Source organism: Cynocephalus volans, chromosome X, assembly GCF_027409185.1.
Source record: "Cynocephalus volans isolate mCynVol1 chromosome X, mCynVol1.pri, whole genome shotgun sequence".
NCBI classification, from domain to species: Eukaryota; Metazoa; Chordata; class Mammalia; order Dermoptera; family Cynocephalidae; genus Cynocephalus; species Cynocephalus volans.
Genome location: NC_084478.1, coordinates 67,045,119 through 67,067,663, shown reverse-complemented (window position 1 = coordinate 67,067,663; position 22,545 = coordinate 67,045,119). Strand labels below are relative to the sequence as shown.

At 37.8% G+C, this 22,545-nt stretch overlaps 2 protein-coding genes, 1 non-coding gene and 2 pseudogenes across 3 annotated transcripts in view; 1 reads left to right on the top strand and 4 right to left on the bottom strand.

Moving 5' to 3' along the window:
- FAM120C (family with sequence similarity 120 member C) overlaps nt 1–22,545 on the bottom strand; it is a 106,394-nt gene that overhangs the window by 32,330 nt on the left and 51,519 nt on the right. Inside the window, exon 10 of the mRNA XM_063084364.1 lies at nt 21,735–21,984. Within this exon, the coding sequence (XP_062940434.1) occupies nt 21,735–21,984 (250 nt within the window). The remainder of the gene's footprint in view (nt 1–21,734; nt 21,985–22,545) is intronic.
- On the bottom strand, nt 82–188 carry LOC134368762 (U6 spliceosomal RNA). Its single transcript, XR_010022472.1, has one exon. It is a non-coding gene; the product is annotated as a U6 spliceosomal RNA (small nuclear RNA).
- LOC134367061 (thyroid transcription factor 1-associated protein 26-like) lies at nt 2,227–2,964 on the bottom strand (annotated as a pseudogene).
- LOC134367557 (large ribosomal subunit protein eL21-like) lies at nt 9,670–10,196 on the bottom strand. The gene has a single exon (XM_063084301.1). The coding sequence runs from the start codon at nt 10,171–10,173 to the stop codon at nt 9,691–9,693; it is 483 nt and encodes a 160-aa protein (XP_062940371.1). The 5' UTR covers nt 10,174–10,196; the 3' UTR covers nt 9,670–9,690.
- On the top strand, nt 11,451–15,048 carry LOC134367060 (protein LSM14 homolog A-like; annotated as a pseudogene).

Below are 22,545 nucleotides of genomic sequence, written 5' to 3'. Positions count from 1 at the left end.
TTTATTCTTCTTTTTCTAGTTTCTTAAAGTAGAAGACAAGGTTATTTATGGGTTTGACATCTTTCTTATTCTTTTTCGTTAAATAATATAGAATGCTTCACAAATTTGTGTATCATCCTTGCACAGGGGCCATGCTAATCTTCTCTGTATCTTTCCAATTTTAGTATCTGTGCTGCTGAAGTGAGCACAAGATCTTTCTACTTTTATATGCTAGGTATTTATAGCTGTATCCCATAAATTATGTTATTTTGTTTTCATTCATCTCCAAGGATTTTCTAATTTCCCTTGTATTTCTCCTTTGACCCATTAGTTACATAGGAGTGTGCTGTTTAATTTTCACACATTTGTGAGTTTTCCATGTTTTCTTTTGTTACTGATTTCTAATTTCATCTCGTTGTCAGAGATATTTTGTATGATTATAATACCTTTAAAATTAAGTCTTGCTTTATATCCTAACATATGATCTATCTTGCAGAATGTTCCCTGTGCACTTCAAATGAACATATAGTCTGCTGCTGTTAGGTGGAATATTCTATGGATATGTTAGGTCTAGTTGGTTTATAGTTTAGGTCTTTTATTTCCTTATTGTTCACCTGCATAGTTGTTCTATCCATTTTTGAAAGTGGCGTATTGAAGTCTCTGCTTATTATTGTTGGATTATCTATTTCTCCTTTCATTTCTGTCAGTTTTCACTTTGTGTATTTTTGGGCCCTGTAGTTCAGCACATATAATTGTTATCTTCTTGATGAACTGACCCTGTTATCATTATAAAATACCCCTCTTTGTTTCTAGTAACATTTTTATTGTCTTAATGTTTATTTTGTCTGGTATTAGTATTGGCAATCCAGCTGTCTCGTGGTTACTTGTATGTACATCTTTTTACTTTCAACCTATTTGTACCTTTTAATATAAAGTGTGTCTCCTGTAGACAGTATATGGTTGGATTTTGTTTTCATATACAATCTGAAAATCTCTGCCTTTTGACTGAATTTTTAATCCATTCAAATTTAGCACTATTATTGATATGGTTAATCTACATCTGTCAATTTGCATTTTATATGTCTCGTGTCCTTTGTTACTCCTTTCTTTATTGTCTTCTCTGTTTTTGGTGGATGTTTTCTAATGTAACATTTTAATTCTCTTAATAATTTTTAAATTAAAAGTTTGACTTATTTCCTCTAGGGTTTATAATATACGAGGGTACTTCAAAATGTTTTTGGAAAAACAGAATTAAAAGATAATACTAATTTTTCCACAAACTTTTTGAAGTACCCTTGTACATCTTAACTTATCTACTTCAGTTATGTACTAGCTTTATTCCAGTGAAATATTAATATTTTCTTCCTACATACTGTAGCTCCATTCCCACTCCTCTTCTTGTGGTATTATTGCTATACATATTGTGGTATACAAGTCCACAATACATTGTTACCATTATTACCTTATATAATCTTATGTCTTTTAAAGAACCTGAGAGAAGAAAGAATAGTAAGTATATACTTGTAGCTTTTGTTGTATTATCCTAATTATTTCTGGTTCTCCTCATTTCTTCTTGTAGGTTTACTGTATGGTGTCATTTTCTTACTCTAATACATCTTTTCCCAACCCACCTTATTTTTGGTGAAATTATCAAATATATTACATTTCTATATGTGATAGGCTCAGCAATACAATTATATAAATATTGGTTTATGAATTTTTTTACGTAAGAGGAAAAAGGAGAAGAAATATGCAATTATACTGTCTTTTATAATTGCTACATAATTACCTTAAGTGGCACTCTTTGCTTTTGTATGAATATTAATTATTGTCTGTTGTCACTTGCTTTCAGCTTGTAGAACTTTCTTTAGTATTTCTTATAAGCCAGGTCTGCTAGCAACAAATTCTCTCAGTTATTGTTTATCTTGAAATGTATTTTGTCTTCATTTTTAAATATAGTTTTACTGGATATAAGATTTACAGTTGACAGTGCTATATTTCAGCACACTGCATATGTTGTCCCACTGACTATTGGCATCCATTGTTTATGATTAAAAGTCTAATATTTGTAGTTCCCTTGCATGTGATCAAGTTGTTTTTCTTTTACAACACTCAAGCACTCTTTGAATTTCATTATTATTTTATGGTTTAACAATCCAGTTTATGTTGACAAATTTAGTTCATTGTTAGGAGTAATCCCTTATATATACAAAAGATCCCAACAGACAGTCAGCAAACATTTTAACCTTAAGGACAAAATGTCTGATTTAACTTTTTTTCTTGTATTTTTCGAAGAAGGCACTCCATTTGTAAAGTCAAGTTTGGATGGCTCTTTTTAGTCTTTTTGCTTAATATTTCGAACACTTCCATTATTTTCTTTTTGTAGTGTCTTTGAGCTTCTTCCCTCAAATTCTTCTTTCTTAGTAGCATGCTTAGCTTGTACCTGTTTGTATTCTTTCTGTGCTTTTTATTTGACATTTTCTTTTTATATTTCTTTGGAGGAGTAAAGGAGTTTACTGTTTTGCTACATTGTTCTTCTGGCTGAGGTTGGTCAATGCTACACTGATCTTCAGACAAAGCCTGGTCGATGCTACACTGTTCTTCAAGCAAAGGTTGGTAATCTTGTTCTTCGGACAAAGTCTGCTATTCAGCTTAGTTGTTTCCTGAATCTTTTCTCTTCAGCCAGGTAGAGATGTTTCAGATGATATGGATATCAATCTGGAATTGGGATTCCTGTGACGTTTGAGCTTTTTTCCCCCTTCCATAGCAGTTTTTTGTAATTCTGCCAAATATTCAGTTTTCTTCGAAATGCAAAGCCTTGTGTCCCTCACAAACATTCCCCACAAAGGCTTACAGAGGTTTACGCCACCATGTTTCTGTTTCACATTCTTATTTCTGAATCCGACCAAAGAAAACCCTTCACCACATGTCCCAAAATCTCATCTGCCACCTTGCTGTGGGTCTTACTGGGGCCCTGGCTCTCATTATTTTGACTGTGATATGTCTGGCGTGGTTCTCTTTGTGTTTATCCTACTTGGAGTTCATTGAGTTTCTTGGATGTATAGATTAATGTTTGTCATCAAATTTGGGACGTTTTCAGACGTTATTTTTTCAAATATTTTCTTTCTGTTCCTTTTCCTCTTTCTTCTCGATCTGGTAATACTATTACATGTATGTTGGTGTACCTAACGGTGTCACTCATTTCTGAGGCTCTATTCATTTTTATTTTTTCTCTCTCTGCTCTTCAGATCAAATAATCCCTAATGATCTACCTTCAATTTGCTGCTGCTTTCTTCCGCCAGCCTGAATCTACTGTTGATCCTTTATAGTAAATTTTCCACTTCAGTTAGTGTACTTTTCAACTCCAGAATATCCACTTGGGTCTTTTTAATAGTTTCTCTTAATTGACACTATCCCTTTGATGAGATGCTGTCATCACACCTTCATTTAATTCTTTATGAATGGCTTAATTTAGTTCTTTGAACATATTTATAATAACTGCTTTGAAGTATTTGTCTGCTAAAGACAACCATCTGGGTCCTTGAAAAGCCAGTTTTAGACTTCCGGTCAAGATGGCAGAATAGACGGTCCCTAGCATCACTCTCTCCCACAAATCAACCGATTTAAACTATAAAAACATAACATCAAGTGCATACGGAACGGGGAGACATCTGGCGGGGGAGGCAGAAGCTCCACAGAGACCACATTACCTGTGGGGCCGCCGTCGCATGATCCGGCAGATAGGCTTCACCATACGCACCCGGCTCCATTCCCAGCCTGGCCTAGTGTGCTCGGAGCAGGGAGACGTCCGGCAGCGGAGGCGGGAACTCCATGGGGACCACACTGCTGCCACGCGATCCAGAAGCCGGGCCCAATGAGTACAGAGCACAAAGACATCCAGCAGGGGAGACAGAAGCTCCGTAGAGTCCACACACCCTGTGGAGGTGCCACGACCGTACAATCTTGCAGCAGGTAGGCTTCACGGCCGCCACCCGGCTCCATCCCAAGAATGGCCTAGCGCGCACGGAGCAGGGAGAAGTCCAGCATGGGAGGTGGATGCTCAGCAGAGACCACACAGCCTTCGGTAACACCCTGTGATCCAGCAGCCCGGCTGAGTCCAAGCTGACCAGAGAGGTGGCTCCCCGGAGAGGTGCAAGACCCGAGGCAACCACACACGTAAGGCACTAGTGGCCAACTGAGCAGTCACTGAGGTAGCCATACCACATTGGCAACCACAGCAACATCTTAGTCAGTCAATAGTGTCAAACCTGTAGACTGTGAAACCCCCAGCCTAAATGAATAAACATCAAAGAAATGATACCAGAAATACGAAAAATCAAGAAAATACAGCACCAAAGGATAATAACTCTCAAGCTCTAGATCCTATAGAACAAGAAGCCCTTGAAATGACTGACAAGGAATTTCGAGTGATAATTCTAAAGAAACTGAATGAGATACAAGAAAACACAGCTAGACATCATGATGAAACGAGGAAAAGTATACAGGACCTGAAAGAAGAAATGTACAAGGAAATCAATGTCCTGAAAAAATATGTAGCAGAACTTGCCGAACTGAAGAAGTTATTGAGTGAAATAAAAAACACAACAGAGAGTTTAATCAGCAGGCTTGTGGAAGTTGAAGAGAGAACCTCTGAACTTGAAGATGGCCTGACTGAAATAACACTAGCAGACAAACAAGAAGAAAAAAGAATCAAAGACATTGAAGAAAATGTGAGAGAGATATCAGACAACCTTAAGTGCTCAAATATCCGAGTCATGGATATTCCAGAAGGGGAGGAAAAAGGAGATTGCATTGAAAACATATTCAACAAAATAGTGGCAGAAAACTTCCCAGGTATAGGAAAAACCACAGATCTTCAGATCCAAGAAGCTCAACGATCTCCAAAGGTATTCAACCCAAAAAGGCCTTCTCCAAGACATGTTATTGTCAAACTGGCAAAACTCAAAGACAAAGAGAGAATCTTAAAAGCTGCAAGAGAGAAGCGTCAAATCACATATAAGGGAGCCCCAATCAGGATAACATCAGACTTTTTCATCACAAACCCTAAAAGCCAGAAAGGAATGGGATGATATATTCAAAATACTAAAAGACAGAGATTGTCAGCCAAGAATACTCTACCCTGCAAGGCTATACTTCCGAAATGAAGGGCAAATAGTATATTTCTCAGACAAACAAAAACTGCAGGAGTCACTACCACACGACCACCCTTACAAGAAATCCTCAAGGGAGTACTGGGTTTGGTTCCTGAAAAATAACTACCACTGCCATAAAAACCCAACAAAAATCAATACCCACTAGTATGATAAAAATGGCATTCATGAAGAGAAAACAAACAAACAAAAACGCTATCTACAACCTAAGGAACCAACAAACACAGAAACCAAACAGTAAATCAGAAAGCAAGGAACAAAAGACACCTAAGACAACCAAACAACCAATAAAATGCTAGGAATAAATCAACACCTTTCAATAACAAATCTTAATGTAAAAGGCTTGAATTCCCCAATCAAAAGACACAGACTGGCTGACTGGATCAAAAAGGAGGACCAAACTATATGCTGCCTACAAGAGACCCACCTCACCCATAAAGATTCACATAGAGTAAGAGTGAAAGGATGGAAAAAGATTTACCATGCAAACAGAAAAGAAAAACGAGCAGGAGTAGCTATTCTTATATCTGACAAAACAGACTTTAAACTAAAAACCATAAAAAGAGACAATGAGGGACACTACTTAATGATAAAAGGACTGATCCATCAAGAACACATAACAATCATAAATATGTACGCACCCAATGTTGGAGCAGCCAGATTTATGAAACAAACTCTATTAGACCTAAAGAAGGAAATAGACACTAATACCATAATAGCAGGGGACCTGAACACTCCACTGTCAATATTGGACAGATCATCTAGGCAAAGAATCAGCAGAGAAACATAAGGTCTAAACAATACTCTAGACCAATTGGACTTGGCAGATATCTACAGAACATTCCATCCAACAACCTCAGAATATTCATTCTTCTCATCAGCACATGGATCATTCTCCAGGATAGATCACATATTAGGTCACAATTCAAGTCTCAATAAATTCAAAAAAACTGGAATTCTCCCATGTATTTTTTTCAGACCACAATAGATTAAAATTAGAAATCAATAACAAACGAAATTCTGGAAACTACACAAACACATGGAAATTAAACAGCATTGTACTTAATGACATATGGGTCCAAGAAGAAATCAAGCAGGAAATTAAAAAATTTACTGAAACTAATGAAAATGACACATCATACCAAAACCTGTGCGATACTGCAAAGGCAGTATTAAGGGGGAAATTTATTGCATTAAATGCTCACCTCAGAAGAATGGAAAGATGGCAAGTGAACAACCTAACACTTCACCTTAAAGAACTAGAAAAACAAGAACAATCCAAACCTAAAGTTAGCAGATGGAAAGAAATCATTAAGATCAGAGTAGAACTGAATGAAATTGAAACCAAAAAAACAATACAAAAGATCAATGAATCAAAAAGTTGGTTTTTTGAAAAGATAAATAAAATTGACAAACCATTAGCATGGCTAACAATAAAAAGAAGAGAGAAGATTCAAATAACAAAAATTAGAAATGAAAAAGGTGATATTACAACTGATTCATCTGAAATACAAGGAATCATTGGAGACTACTATAAACAACTATACGCCAACAAATTTGAAAATCTGGAGGAAATGGATAAATTTCTGGACACACACAAACTCCCAAAACTGAACCATGAAGACGTAGAAAATTTGAACAGACCAATAACAATAAAGGAGATTGAAGCTGTTATCAGAAGGCTCCCAAAAAAGAAAAGCCCAGGACCAGATGGATTCACAGGAGAATTTTACCAAACATTCAAAGAGGAATTGACACCGATTCTTTACAAACTATTCCAAAAGATTGAAACAGACGTGAATCTCCCAAACTCATTCTATGAAGCAAACATCATCCTGATACCAAAACCAGGTAAAGATATAACCAAAAAAGAAAACTACAGGCCGATATCCTTGATGAATATAGATGCAAAAATCCTCACTAAAATACTAGCAAACAGAATACAGCAACACATACGTAAAATTATTCACCACGATCAAGTGGGATTCATCCCAGGGATGCAAGGTTGGTGCAACATATGCAAAGCAATAAATGTGATACACCATATTAATAAAGTCAAACACAAGGACCATATGATCATCTCTATAGATGCTGAAAAAGCATTTGATAAAGTTCAGCACTCATTCATGACAAAGACCCTCTATAAGTTAGGCATAGAGGGAAAGTATCTCAGCCTATTTAAAGCCATATGTGATAAACCCACTGCCAATATCATCCTGAATGGGGAAAAGCTGAAACCTTTTCCTTTAAGAACAGGAACTAGACAAGGATGCCCACTCTCACCACTCCTATTCAACATAGTGTTGGAAGTACTAGCCAGAGCAATCAGAGAAGAGAAGGAAATAAAGGGCATCCAGATTGGAAAAGATGAAGTCAACCTGTCCCTGTTTGCAGATGACATGATCCTATATATCGAACAGCCTAAAACCTCTACAAAAAAACTGCTGGAATTGATAAATGATTTCAGCACAGTAGCAGGATACAAAATCAACACACAAAAATCAGTAGCATTTCTTTTCTCCAATAGTGAACATGCAGAACGAGAAATCAAGAAAGCCTGCCCATTTACAATAGCCACCGAAAAAATAAAATACTTAGGAATTGAGTTAACCAAGGCGGTGAAAAATCTCTATTAATGAGAACTAGAAACCACTGAGAGAAATTACAGAGGATACAAGAAGATGGAAAGATATCCCATGCTCTTGGATTGGAAGAATCAACATAATGAAAATGTCCATACTACCCAAAGTGATACACAAATTCAATGCAATCCCCATTCAACATTCCAATGACATTTTTCTCAGAAATGGAAAGAACTATCCAGACATTTATATGGAATAACAAAAGACCACGCATAACGAAAGCAACACTGAGCAAAAAAAATAAACCCGGAGGCATAACACTACCTGACTTTAAACCATACTACAAAGCTATAATAACCAAAACTTTATGGTACTGGCATAAAAACAGACACACCGATCAATGGAATAGAATAGAGAGTCCAGAAATCAACCTACAGCCATCTGATATTTGACATAGGCACCAAGCCTATACACTGGGGAAGAGACTGCCTCTTTATCAAATGGTGCTGGGAGAACTGGATATCAATATGCAAGAGAATGAAACTAGACCCATACCTTTCACCATACACTAAAGTCAACTCAAAATGGATTAAAGAATTAAATATACATCCTGAAACAATAAAACTTCTTAAAGAAAACATAGGAGAGACACTTCAGGAAATAGGACTGGACACAGACTTCATGAATACGACCCCAAAAGCACGGGCAACCAAAGGAAAAATAAACAAATGGGATTATATCAAACTAAAAAGCTTCTGCACAGCAAAAGAAACAATTAACAGAGTTAAAAGACAACCAACAGAGTGGGAGAAATTATTTGCAAAATATACATCTGACAAAGGATTAATATCCAGAATATATAAGGAACTCAAACAACTTTACAAGAAGAAAACAAGCAACCCAATTAAAAAATGGGCAAAAGAGCTAAGTAGGCATTTCTCTAAGGAAGATATACAAATGGCCAACAGACATATGAAAAAATGCTCAACATCACTCAGCATCCGGGAAATGCAAATCAAAACCACACTGAGATACCATCTCACCCCAGTTAGGATGGCTAAAATCCAAAAGACTCTGAACGATAAATGCTGGCGAGGTTACGGAGAAAAAGGAACTCTCATACATTGTTGGTGGGACTGCAAAATGGTGCAGCCTCTATGGAAAATAGTATGGAGGTTCCTCAAACAATTGCAGATAGATCTACCATACGACCCAGCTATCCCACTGTTGGGAATATACCCAGAGGAATGGAAATCATCAAGTCGAAGGTATACCTGTTCCCCAATGTTCATCGCAGCACTCTTTACAATAGCCAAGAGTTGGAACCAGCCCAAATGTCCATCACCAGATGAGTGGATACGGAAAATGTGGTACATCTACACAATGGAATACTACTCAGCTATAAAAACGAATGAAATACTGCCATTTGCAACAACATGGATGGACCTTGAGAGAATTATATTAAGTGAAACAAGTCAGGCACAGAAAGAGAAATACCACATGTTCGCACTTATTGGTGGGTGCTAAAAATAAATAAATAAATTCACACACACATACAAAATACTGGGGGTGGGGGGGAGAAGACATAACAATTAGAATTCCATGAAGTTGACATGAGAAGCAAACAGAAAGGACACTGTTGGGTGGGAGGTGGGGAAAGGTAGGAGGGAGGTAGGTTTCGGTAATGGGCCACAATAATCAACCCCATTGTATATCAAGAAAATAAAACTAAAAAAAAAAAAAAGCCAGCTTTATTTACTGTATATGGGTCACAATAAATGCTTCCTAGTGTATCATGGATATTTTCGTTGAAAACTAGATATTTTATTTTATTTATTTTTCCACACTTTCAATTTATTTATTTATATATGGTATGGACTCAATTTCCTTTTTAATTTTTTTTTTTTTTTTTTTTTTACGGTGGTCTTAAACTTTTATTTTATATATTTTTACATCCATTATGCCATGAATTCATAGGGAATAGGTTCCAACAGCTCAGGCTCCTTAGCATTGGTTCTTACAAAGTGTGCTTCTCTGGGTGGAGCAGGCTGGCGCTTCAGTTGAATCCAGGTTCCTTTCTCTTTTGGTTCCTTCTTTTTCTGATCATTTTCCTTCATGCGTTTGAGGAAACTGTCTCGGCTTTTAGAGTGCTTAATATGCTCAATACGCACATTAATTCTCTTGGCAAGAATCTTGCCCTTAACCTGTTTGTTTACCACAATGCCAACAGCATGCTGGGTAACATTGTAGACTCTTCCAGTTTTACCATGGTAACATTTGTGGGACATTCCTTTTTGAACAGTTCCCATTCCCTTGATGTCTACAATATCACCTTTCTTGTAGATTCGCATGTATGTGGCCAAAGGAACAACTCCATGTTTTCTAAAAGGCCTAGAAAACATATATCGGGTGCCTCTCCTCTTTCCCTTTGTGTTTGTCATTTTGGCGAATTACTGGAAGATGGCGGTTCCGGCCGAAAGGCTAATTTTAACTTCTTGATATGTGCTGTATTTGATTTTCGTGACGCTTTACCCATTCCTTTCCCCCCTTTCTCCCCCTCCCCCCACTACATCATATCTGTTCACCTGTCTTAACAAAAAACTGGAGATTTTAGATAATATATTGTAGCAACCCTCCAGCCTGGGGATGGTTGATGATGTTGCTCAGTTACTCTCTTGTTTAGTTATTTAGTGACATGGCTGTGCTATGTCTGTGAAATCTATTTCCTGTGCATTTTGCAGCCTCTGATGTTCCTGCTGAGAGTTTTACCCTTTGTTTTTATCTTTCAGCCTGTTTATCTAGAGTCACCCTTAGGTCAGCATAAGCCTCTAACTGGTAAAAAGTTATGCTAAACTCCTGTCAGACGGTTAGATTTCTACCACTGAATATTTGTGTGGAGTAAGGATTCTATTATGGTTCAGAACATTTGCACTTTTTTGCCACATATTCAGTGAGGGACTAGTAGTAGCTTGGAGGTTCCTTCTCTGATTGCTCCTAAAAAGGTATAGCCTTGGACATTCACACAGTCTTCTGGACTGCAAATGATACTTTTGATTTCAGTCTTACGTCTGGATTCCTAGGAGTTGCCTTTGGGTCAGAGCAGCTTATTTTTCATCAGTGTTTAGTCAGAGGTGATGTTTCAGCCCCTTGTGCCAGTAAAGCATCTGTCCCATTTTGATGGGTCTGTGTGTGGCTTGGGAATGCTTTGAAGTTTGCCCCATGTCCTGTTCTGATTGCTCTTCAGTGGGTGCCACCTAGTGAATGTACATATCTTTCTGGATCATGAGTTGACTGTAATTCCAGGAGGGGTCTTCTTGGCTGTTTCTTTCCTTGGTTCTCTTCATAAAACTTCTGGATCATTGCCATTTTACTTATATCATGGATCTACCAGCCTCTTTTTAATTACTCACCATCAAGATCTTTATAGTTTTTCACATGCTCTTAGGCATGGCGTTCTCCAGTCTCTGTTCCAAATAAAGTCAGTCCCCTGAGGTAGGAGTGTGGAGCTCCTTGACCTTATAGCCTGCTCTCCCCACTGAGAAGAACTCTGAGGTCATTTTACCAAACTTGGGTCTGCTTTTTCCAGAATGATAAGTGACACTCCTGCTCTACAAGTGGGCAGTGAGGATGGGGTTGGGGGGGGGGTTGTGTTGGCAGCCCCTGGTCTTTTTGGCTTGCCCCTCCCAGTGCGGAAACCTTTCCCTATACATGACCTGGAATGCGGACTATTGAGGCCCCAGGTATACTGGGAGCTGGGAGGAGAGGAAGCCCCCATCTTCTTGGCTAAAAATGCCTGAAATATAGCTACTGCAACACAGAGGTGGGGGTAAGGGAATGAATCTTGACTCAAATGCTATAGACTTTTGCTATTTTTACCCAGATTGAGTAGATTTTCTTGAATGACTGTTTCTCTCTTTGTTGTATGTCCTTAGGACAAACTCCAGAAACACCAAATAATTTTTGTTTTTATATAATTTTCACCACTTAAATTGTAATTTTCCTGTGGAAAGGGTTTACCCATCTCCTTACTCTGTCTTTCTAGAAGTCCCACTCCTTGATTTCCTTTTTTTAATTGTTGTGGTAAAATATACACAACATAAAATTTATTACTTTAACCATTTTTAAGTGTTCAGTTCAATGGCATTAAGGTACAACCATCACTACCATTCATCTCCAGAACTTTTTCTTCCTAACCTGAAACTCAGACCTATTAAACAATAACTCCCATTCTACCCTTCCCCCAGCCCCTGGCAACCACCATTCTATTTTCTATATGAATTTAACTATGTACGTACCTCATATAAATGGAATCATACAATATTTGTCTTTTTATGACTGGTTTATTTCACCTAGCATAATGTCTTCAAGGTTCATCCATGTTGTAGCACGTGCCAGAATTTCATTCCTTTTTAAGGCTGAGTAACTATTTCATTGCAGGTATGAAGATACTTCAAAAAGTTCGTGGAAAAATAAAATTAAAAGATAATACAAAATTTTCATGAACTTTTTGAAGTATCCTCATATATACCACCTTCTGTTTTTCTGTTCATTCATCTCTGGAAACTTGGGTTGCTTCCACCTCTTCACTATGGTTAACCTTGTGGTTTCCTAATATGGAATGAGTTGTTTTTGTCTTGCTGCTTTCAAGGTAGTCTCTGTCTTTTAACAGTGGCTAAGTGTGAATCTTTGAGTTTATACTACTTGGAGTTTGTTCATATTCTTGGATGTGTAGATTAGATCAAATTTGGGAACTTTCAATCATTATTTGTTCAAATCTTTTTTTGTAACTGCCATCCTTTTTCCTGGACTCCTATTAAGCGTATGTTGGTATGTTTGAGGTTGTTCTACAGGTCTCTTAGGCTCTCTTCATTTTTTTCCCCATTCTTTTTTTATTTTGTTCTTCAGATTGGATAATCTCTACTGATCTATCTTCAAGTTCACCATTTTTTTCCTTCTCTCAGCTCAAATCTGCTCTTGAGCCCCTTATGTGAATTTTTCATTTCAGTTATTGTATTTTTCAACTCCAGGATATCTAATTTTCTTTTGTAATTTCTATTCTTTACAGCTATTCTCTATTTGATGAATCATTATCATAATTTCCTTTAATACTTTGAATATGGTTTCCTTTAGTTCTTTGATATAGTAGCTGATTAAAAGTCTTTATTTAGTACATCCAACATCTGTACTCCTTCAGAGATAGTTTCTGTTGACTTTTTTCCCCTATGAGCCACACATTATTGTTTCTTTGCAAGTCTTATAATTTTTTTGTTACAAATTGTACAGTTTTCATAATGTATTGCAGCAACTGTGGATTTTTAACCACCTCCCCCAGCATTGTTGTTGTTCCTGATTGCTTATTTGTTTAGCGACTCATCTGGACTAATTTTGGGTAAAGTCTGTCTCCCCTCCAGTGTATGGCCACTAATGTCCCTGCTCAGATTTTTATTTTTAATTTTCTTATTTTTTTTTTTGCTGACTTTAAAATGTTTGTTACTTTAAAAATTAGTTGCCTTTTATACAGCTACACAAAGTTCTTAATGTTTCTTTGGCAATGGAATATAATGGGATTTTACAACTCTATAAAAAAGTTACCTTTGCCTAAGAAACAGTATTTACTGTGTGTAAATAGTTAACTGGCAAAATTCTCTACCATCCAGCACTTTGATGAAATAAGCTACCTCATATTACAGGATTTCCAAAAAAAAAAAAAGGAGAAAGATATAGACATAGACACACACACACACACACACACACACACACACACACACACACACACACACACACTTCTGTGGCTCAAAACACAGTATCTGCAGGCAATTTGCAATAACTGCCAAATACAATTTAGTGATAAGAAGAATCCTTTCAGTAATAAAAAAATACTTTTAAGTCCCACTAAAGTATTGTTTTAGTTTTAACTATACATAAGAAATTACTTAACCTTCTGCTATTTCAAATATATTCAACGCTTATTTTTTAAGATGAGCCTTCCTCCCCCCAAAAGAAAGTGTATTGTATCTTTGAAATTAAGCAGAAAAACAAGCAAACAAAACCCCATTGTTGGTGACAAATGCACAGCAAATTCACTTCTTCATTCTTTGCAAAAACTGAAACCAATCTCCAGGACCATGAAGAGCTAGAAATTCACCTATATTCAAAGACTTATTTGTAGATTATGCAGCAACTTTGTTGTCTGTTATATATTCAAAATCTTCAAACTCTCTGCCTCAACGACCTCCTCTGAATCCACCAAAAAATCATTGAGGGGTAGTGAAGGTACCACCTTTGCCACCACAACACACTCTGCCAACACAAAAACCAAGACTTCCTCTGCCTCTGTATCTGCCACAGCCACGGTTTAGACGAAGTGGGATTCCAAATGTTTCATTTAATCTTTCTTCAGCCCAGGTTGGTCTTCGTTCCCTATTATCATCACAAGGATTTAATTTTGTCATAACAACAATAAGGTCCAAGTGGATCTTCTTCATCAGCATTTCCTTCACTGTTTTGGGTATGAACTCCAGATCCAGCTATTGTTCAGTCTTCACTAGGCTCATCTACTTCTTCATTCCAGTCAGTGGGTTCCTATGGACCTTTTGGCAGGATGCCAACTTACAGTCAGGCTCAGTCCAAGTTCATCAGCTGGGCAGCAGTTTGGTGCTGTTGGTGTTGCTGGAAGCTCCTTGACATCCTTTGGATCAGCAACATCAAACAGCAGAAACTTATCCCAAGGTAGTGCAGTTGGTTCTGCCTTTACACAGGATACAAGATCTCTAAAAATACAGTTATCTCAGGGTCGTTCAAGCCCTCAATTAGACCCTTTAAAAAAAAGCCCAACCATGGAACAAGCATTGCAGACCACCTCAGCCCACTTACCTGCTCCAGCACCTGTTGGGAGAAGGAGCCCTGTATCAACCAGGCCTTTGCTATCTACTGGCCAAAAAGCAATAGAGAATCAAGAGCATAGGTGAACTGAAGTACACAAAGTTTCCAGGCCAGAAAATGAGCAACTCAGAAATCATAGCAAGAGACAAGTAGTTCTATGTGCTCCTTCAACTCCAAGGAGAGTGTGTGGAGGTCATCGAGGTAGCAGGGGATGATTTGGTATTTGACCAGATGGTCCAATGAAATTTGAGAAAGACTTTGACTTTGAAAGTGCAAATGCACAATTTAGCAGAGAGGAGATTGACAGAGAGTTTCATAATAAACTTAAATTAAAAGAAGATAAACTTGAGAAACAAGAGAAACCTGTAAATGATGAAGATAAAGGAGACTCAGGAGTTGATATCTTCTTTTCATTTTTAAACCTAGCTTCCTAGGGGTCTCCCTTGGATCAGCATAGCTTATTAGTCATATAACAACTGGTTAAAGTTGTGCATAATCACCTTGAGTGATAAGGCTTCCATCATTTGCCAAGGGGATCTATGTGTATGCTAGGGCACACATTAAAAATTCAGGCAGTTTACAAGTCTGCTCTGGCTTTTATTTTCACCTTGTGCAAGGCCTCATGTTCAGCTAGTTACAAATAAATAACTGGGGCCCTCTTTCATCTCTCCTGAGTGTACATGCAGTATTCTAAATCCCCAGGAATATGTGAGAGCTAATCAAAGCCCCTTATGGCTGTGTTATTGTCCAGATCTCCCAGTTAAACTTTTGGCTTGATGTATTGCAGCCACAGGCAACTGAGGTGTTTGCATTCCCTGATTATTAGCTACTGAGATTGCTATTGTTTTTGACAATGCCCCAGGCTTGAGGCTTCTTTGTTTATTTTCACTTAAAAATTCATTTGAAGGTCAACTAAATCATTGCTTAATTTTTATTCTGCCTTTTATCTTTTTAAAAATATATTTATCTCTATAATCAATCCATCTGGAATTTATGTAAGGCATGGCTCTTAATGAATGTTTTCTCCCCAAATACTACTCCAATTCTCTAAGCAATAATTATTTTAAAAATCCATCTTTTCCTCATTGATTTATGATACTTTCTTTATGAGCACTGCACTTTAGCTGACTGAGCAACCGGCTAGCCCTTATGATGCTTCCTTTAGCATAGTTTAAGTTCTAATGTGTCCCAGGTCTTATTCTGTATTATCTGCTCTAAAACAATGACCTGTCAATTTTGTGCCAATATCACATTATTTTAGTATAAGTTTTATGTTACATTCTGGTATTTAATAGGGCCAAGATGCCTCTTATTGTATTTTTTAAAAATTTCTAAGCTATTCTTACTCATTTGCTTTTCCTGATGAACTTTAGAATGATTCTGTCAAGTGAATGAAAACTAGTTCTTATATATCTTTACTCTATATATCAGGATGGCACATGGTTAACCCAAATACCCTACTGCAGCTAGGAGTGAATCCACTGCTTCTTAATAGAATTGTTTCTCAGGAGAGACTCCTCAACTTCACCCATAAATCAAGAGGAAGAACCTTGTCCAATTTCATGATCTATGTCTGAAAAATTGTTGAGATTTGAATGAACTTTTGCTAGAAATGATAGGGCCTTGGTATATGCCCCTACACATTCAATGGGACTGCACCCCACCTCCAGAAGCCTGACAGAGCAGTATCCCTCCCTCCTCAGTGATGACTACTGTATGTACAAAAGTTCTGCCTTCCTCAAACTATATCAACCTTTCCTAGAAGACTCCATTTCTCTAGGTCAACTGTCTAAGAGTTTCACCAACATACGTTTTAGCCACAACTTCCCCAGCATTACTTTACTTTCATGAGAGATATCCTTTATCTATAGTTAGTAGAAGTAATTGAGTTTAGACTTCTAATATTCAATTAGGTTATAGTTCAATGTACTTGCCCAGTGTTTACTTGATATTCCTGGGTAGTATTTAGGATTAAGTTACTCTTCATTTAAGGTGAACTTTAAATTTCCAACCAGATTTTATGCTAATTGTTAAAACTACATTTTTCTACCACTTTTTCTTAAAAACATAGAAATTAGGAGTTGGAGAGATGGGTCCAAACCTTCTCAGTACCCCTTACTAGCTATGTAACTTTTGTGAGTCCCTGGTCTTTGAGCCTGTTTCCTCATCAGTAAGTGGAGATAAATAATATCTGCTTTTCAGCACTACTATGAAGATTAGAAGCACTGTACACAAAGGGCTGACTTAGCACACTGTCAAGTATGTAATATTATAGTACATATTACTTGATTTTGTTTTGTGAACATTGAATTAGTGATTTATACAGGGCAATTACCCCTTACACTAAATAACTCCAGATGCTGCCTCTTATTTTGGGGTCTTTTAAAAAAGTAATCTTTATATCTTTTTCCCTGCTTTTAGGCAGTAGGCTGTCACTTATCACTGCTGTCACTGGGGCTGGTTCTAAGAGTAGCTCCTACTTCCTGTCTCACCTTCCTTACAATTTGCTGCTTTTGATCTATTCTACACTAGAAAATCAGATGACCAAACTCTCAGAAATGTGTCTAAATTAAGAATAGATAGGTTGAGCAGGAAATTAAGGGATTCTCTTCAGAGGAAGTATCCAGAACCTATTAGACTATTAGAACACAGTCTTTGTGATAGTTATTATAGCTGTTCATAAGCCATTTTTAGTTGTTTTCATGTTCTTGGAAATATTCCATATAACCCAGAGAACCAAATAAATGGAAAAATGAGCCATTACTACACATTTTAGAAAGAAGATAAATAAAATGTGTAATTCCAGAGTTAATATGAGATAATGTAGGGCTATAGCCTAGGAACATGTTAGGAACTAGGAGGAATAAATCCTAATCTATTATTCGTATTGGTAAAATATCATAAGTTACCAATCTTAATGTCAAGGTGGTTAAGGAATTAACATATATTGAAGATCTGTTATGTGGTAAGACCCCAGCATGCATTGTCTCAATGCTCCAATAGCTCTGAGAAGAATTATTATACCCATTTATAATGAGGAAACAGATGCTTAGAAAGGCTAAAGTCACTTATCCAAGCTGAAAAGTGCCAGAACCAGAATTCAAACTAAGGTCTGCCTGGTTTCAAAGCTCAGCACTCTATAATTCACTGGTGAATTGTAGGGCCTAAGCTCCCCTTTGCACAAAAACTTATTTCCTCTACATAAGCAAATAAGCGATGAGAAAGTTTAATAGAAAGTAGAGGGTTTCAGGTCAAGATGGCAGAATAGACGGTCTCCAGCATCACTCTCTCCCACAAATCAACCAATTTACAACTATTAAAAAGCAATGGCAGCCAAGCTGGAGTCACGCAAGCCAAGCTAGAACTCAGAGGAAGAGGAGAGACCTACAGAGTTCATGAAGGCAGCAGAAGCTACGATAAGAAAAAGGACCGCTCCCACCATTTCAAGACTGCAGCTGGTGAGCACATGGAGCAAGAGCTGGCAAAAGCTACAACTGCGCCCTTTGGATGAAGTTGCTTGGAGGCATCAGGGGAGAAGATGGCCTTGATGGCCCCCAGGTCAGCAAGACTACTAACAGGGTTCCTGTGGACCCATATAGGAGCGAGGAAACACAACAACTGAAAAAAAGAGCCACTCAGAGGCCAGTGAGTCATCGCAAGGGACTAGCACATGGCCTGTTCCATGGCAAGTGTTTGGAATGCAGGAGGTGGGGGACATGGGCCCACCCGGGGAACACTGGAGCACAGCATGGACAGCTGATCTGCTCTCCAATCAGCGCAGGACCACTCAGTGGAAACTGGTCAGGAATAAAGAACTGAAGGGGGTGCAGTTTGCTGAAGACTTGGGCGCAGACCAGAGTTTCCACACAGTCAGGTGTACCAGACCTCACGAGACCTGGAAGTATATACGAGGTCAACCATTAAAACCTGAGCTGCACAAAAAGCCTTCCCCAGGGAATCAGCAGCAAAGCAGCAATTTAGCTCAACCACAGGGCTCAAGTGCTGGTCCCCACAGGAAGTTCCCCCATTTTAGAAGTAAGCAAAGGACAACAAATTAGTTCCAGTGCATAGTTTAAGTGGCAGGAACAACGAATAATCCAATACAGAACTGAAAGAAAAAACAAAATACCCACAGATCACAGACAAAGTCTGATATTAACTAGTAAAGGTCTCACATCACCAAAGAACACCCATAAAACCTAGAAGGACCAAAAGCCCCCTGGGCTCCAAAACCAGGGAGTGGGGAGGACCAAGGGGCCTGAGCCATGCCCTCCAACATCAGCAACCAGCCTAGTGACAACCACTGAGCCACTGCAGGAAGTGCTCTGGGCTCCTACGCCAGGGCAGTGGGGGGCCCCGGGCCTCCGCCTCACCCTCCTGACACCCAAAACCAGTCCTACAATGACTACTGAGCTGCTGCAGGAAGTGCCCTGGGCTCCTGAGCTGGGGTGGTGGGGATCTGAGGGCTTCAGCCACACCCCTTGACATCTGCATTCAGCCCAGCAAAGACTGAACCACTGCTGGAAGCCCCCGGTCTTCCCTTGAGGAATGAGGGGGGTGCCATCGGCCTCAACCACGCCCCCTCCCTCCTCCTTCTCCTGCTCTATTTCCTTCCCCCTTCCCCTCTCTCCCTTCCCGTCTTCTCCCTTCCTCCTCTCCCTTCCCCCCAACTACTCCACAATGACATCTTTGAATGTAAAAAAATAATAATATTAATAAATAAATAAACTTAAAAAAGAAAAAGAGAAAGTAGAATGCCATCCGTAATTACAGCAATATATATCAAGTACCTAGGAATTAATTACAAAATACTGGAGACCTGTATGAAAAAAATTAATTCTACAAAGACATGAAGGAGGACATCTGAATAAATGGGAGAAGTAAACTATGATCTTTGGATGGGAAGACTTCACATTATAAAAATGTCAATGCTTCCCAAATTAATCCATGAATTTAATTCAATGACCAACAAAATCCCAAACAGATTTTGTGGAGACTAGACTGATTCTAAATTATACATGGAAGAATAAGATACCTTATTCTTCATAAGGTCCAAGAATAGCTAGTACAATTCTGAAGTAAGAAAAGGAAAGAGTGGAGATTTGCTCTTTCTGATATTAAGGCAAATTACAGATCCTTAATAATTGAAACAATGTGATCGTGATGAGGGATGAAATAGGCAATGGGACAAAATGGAATCCAGGAATGGACTCATGTATATAAAGCAACTTGGTACATAGGAAAGGTGGTAATACAAATCAGTGGGGAAAGAAGGGATTGTTTAATAAACGGAGGTGGGAAATTGGCTTATTTTGTAGAGAAAATAAAGTTAGATCGTTTCTCACAGCATGTACAAAATAAATACCCACTGTATTAAAGACCTGACATGGAAGACAACATTATAAAAACTATGAGAAAATGCAGAAAAATATCTTTATGACTCAGGGATAGGGAAGAATTTATCAAATAAGGCACCAAAATATCCACCATAAAGGTACAAACTGATGGGTTTCACAAAAACAAAACAAATACTTTTTTGTATTTAGGAGAGAAGTACACGGATATCTATAATTTACATGAAAATGCATCAAAAAGGATGGGTAAATGGATGACGAGATGGATAGAGGGATAGTTATAAGGGATAAAGCAAGTATAGTAAAACCTTAATTGTAGAATCTAGCTAGTAATTACAGGGATGTTCATTGCAATATTCTTCCAACTTTTCTGCATGTATGAAATTATAATAAAGGATGGTAAAAATGAAATACTCTATTCAAACGATATTGTACACAAAGTTTAAGCAAATTGTGACTGATTAGAAAAGATATTAGATACACACGCATACACCCACATACAAATATATATCTGTTGTATACAAGGGGTCTTCAAAAAGTTCATGGAAAGACTGGCTGGTTAGCTCAGTTGGTTAGAGCCATGGTGTTATAACACCAAGGTCAAGGGTTCAGATCCTCATACTGGCCAGCCACCAGAGGAAAAAAAAAAAAAAAGTTCATGGAAGGATTCATATCTTTCAATTCCATTTTTCCACGAATATTCTGAAGTACCGTCATGTGTGTATCTATACATGCACATATCTGACAGGGAACTTCTGTAACCAGCAAGAAAAAAGACAAGTAACCTAATAGAAAATTTGCAAGATAAATAAATAAGCACTTCAGAGACTGAGAAAACTCAAATGGCTAATATGCACAGAAATAGATCGACCTTATCTATAGTCAAAAAAATACAAATCAAAGTAAAGGATATTACTTGAAACCCACTGGATTGGCAAAAATTAAGTTGTGTAATAGTACTGGCAATAATATGAGGAAATAGAAACCCTTATGTATCGTTTACAGGAATATAAATTAGTATAGCTATAACCTAGGGCAATTTGGCAATATTTAATGAAAAATGTACATTCATATTTTACAGGATCTAGGAATTCTACTCTTGGATGTATACTTCAGATAAACTGACACAGGAACACAAAGTGACAGAGACATCTATAAAGCCCTGCAGCACTGTTTGTAATACCAAAGAACTGGAAACAACTATCCATCAATCAATCAATAAAATACTGTGATATTAGTATTTGATGGAACATAAGCCAGCAGTCAAGAGGAATGAACCATATATGAATATTGACAGATCTTAAAAATAACAGTGAAAAAAGTAAGAAACAGAAGATGTACAGCACAATAACTTTCATGTAAAAAAGAAAAAAATATATGCCTACGAACAATACTAGAGACTGTGCATGAATATACATATGTCTAAATAAGTATATGGAAGAGGGCTTGGAAGGACACACATCAAATACCCAAGAGTGGATGACTATGGGTGGAAAGCAGAAGGGAACTGGATCAGGAATGAGGACTGAAGAGGACAAAAGCGAAAGTAAAACCAAACATAAAAGAAGGGTCCTGCATGGACTGATGACAGAGGATCATAAACCTCTCAAGGAGACTATCCTAACGATCATTTTCAGTGTTTCTGAAATCTGCGCCAAACATAAACAAAAACTCCCCACCCTGAAATACCATAAGAACATTTACTTAAAGGAAATGTCAAAAAAGTAACAGAAAGGAACTGGCCACCTCCCTGTCACATTGCTTACCGGAGTACACAGCACATGAGCAGCAGATGGGTGGGGACATTAGCTGGATTGAGCATACTGGGTGTGTCTGACTTCATACAGGCCAGGAAGGCCCGCATCCTTCTGTTCTTGTCCTCAACTGCTTTGCCTAGCCAGAGCTTCTTGAGGTTTGGACAAGTCCATTCCCGAAATGTCAGTGCAGACACCAGCTCAGGGGTTTGAGGTGACTTCCCTTTATACGCAGACCACTCTTTAAGGATCACTGAAGGAACTGGAAAACAGAAATCAAGGAAAAATAGGCTCTAGAGGATCTCTGAGCATTTATTGCAGCTGGCCACAATTGACAGTATCCGTTGCACTTCAACATCTTTTAATTTTTTTGTCACTATAACTTTTATTGTTAACAGCAGTAACAGCAAGAGTAGTAAGCATTTATTAGGTGCTTGATATGTGTTCAGTACTTTACATATATTACCTCATTTAATTTTCATAAAAATTCTGAGAGGGAACTATTATGACAACATTATCACAAAACATAGTGCTCATTTTACAGATGAAGAGAGCAAGGCTCAATGTCACACAGTTCTTAATTACTCTGAAACTCATTTCTTAAATAGGTGTAGCAGGCTAGGCAAGGAAAGAAGTCCAAGGAAAAATTTTTTGAATATCTGACTTCATAATAGACTATAGGACACCCCAAAAGACTTCAAGGAATTTCACAAAATTCTCAAAAAACTAACATCTTTTAGATTTATAGAAGTACTGTTAGAGGAGAACACCTATCTTCTATCTACTTTTAGTACACCTTGGGCTCTTAAGCTATGGCCTCTTT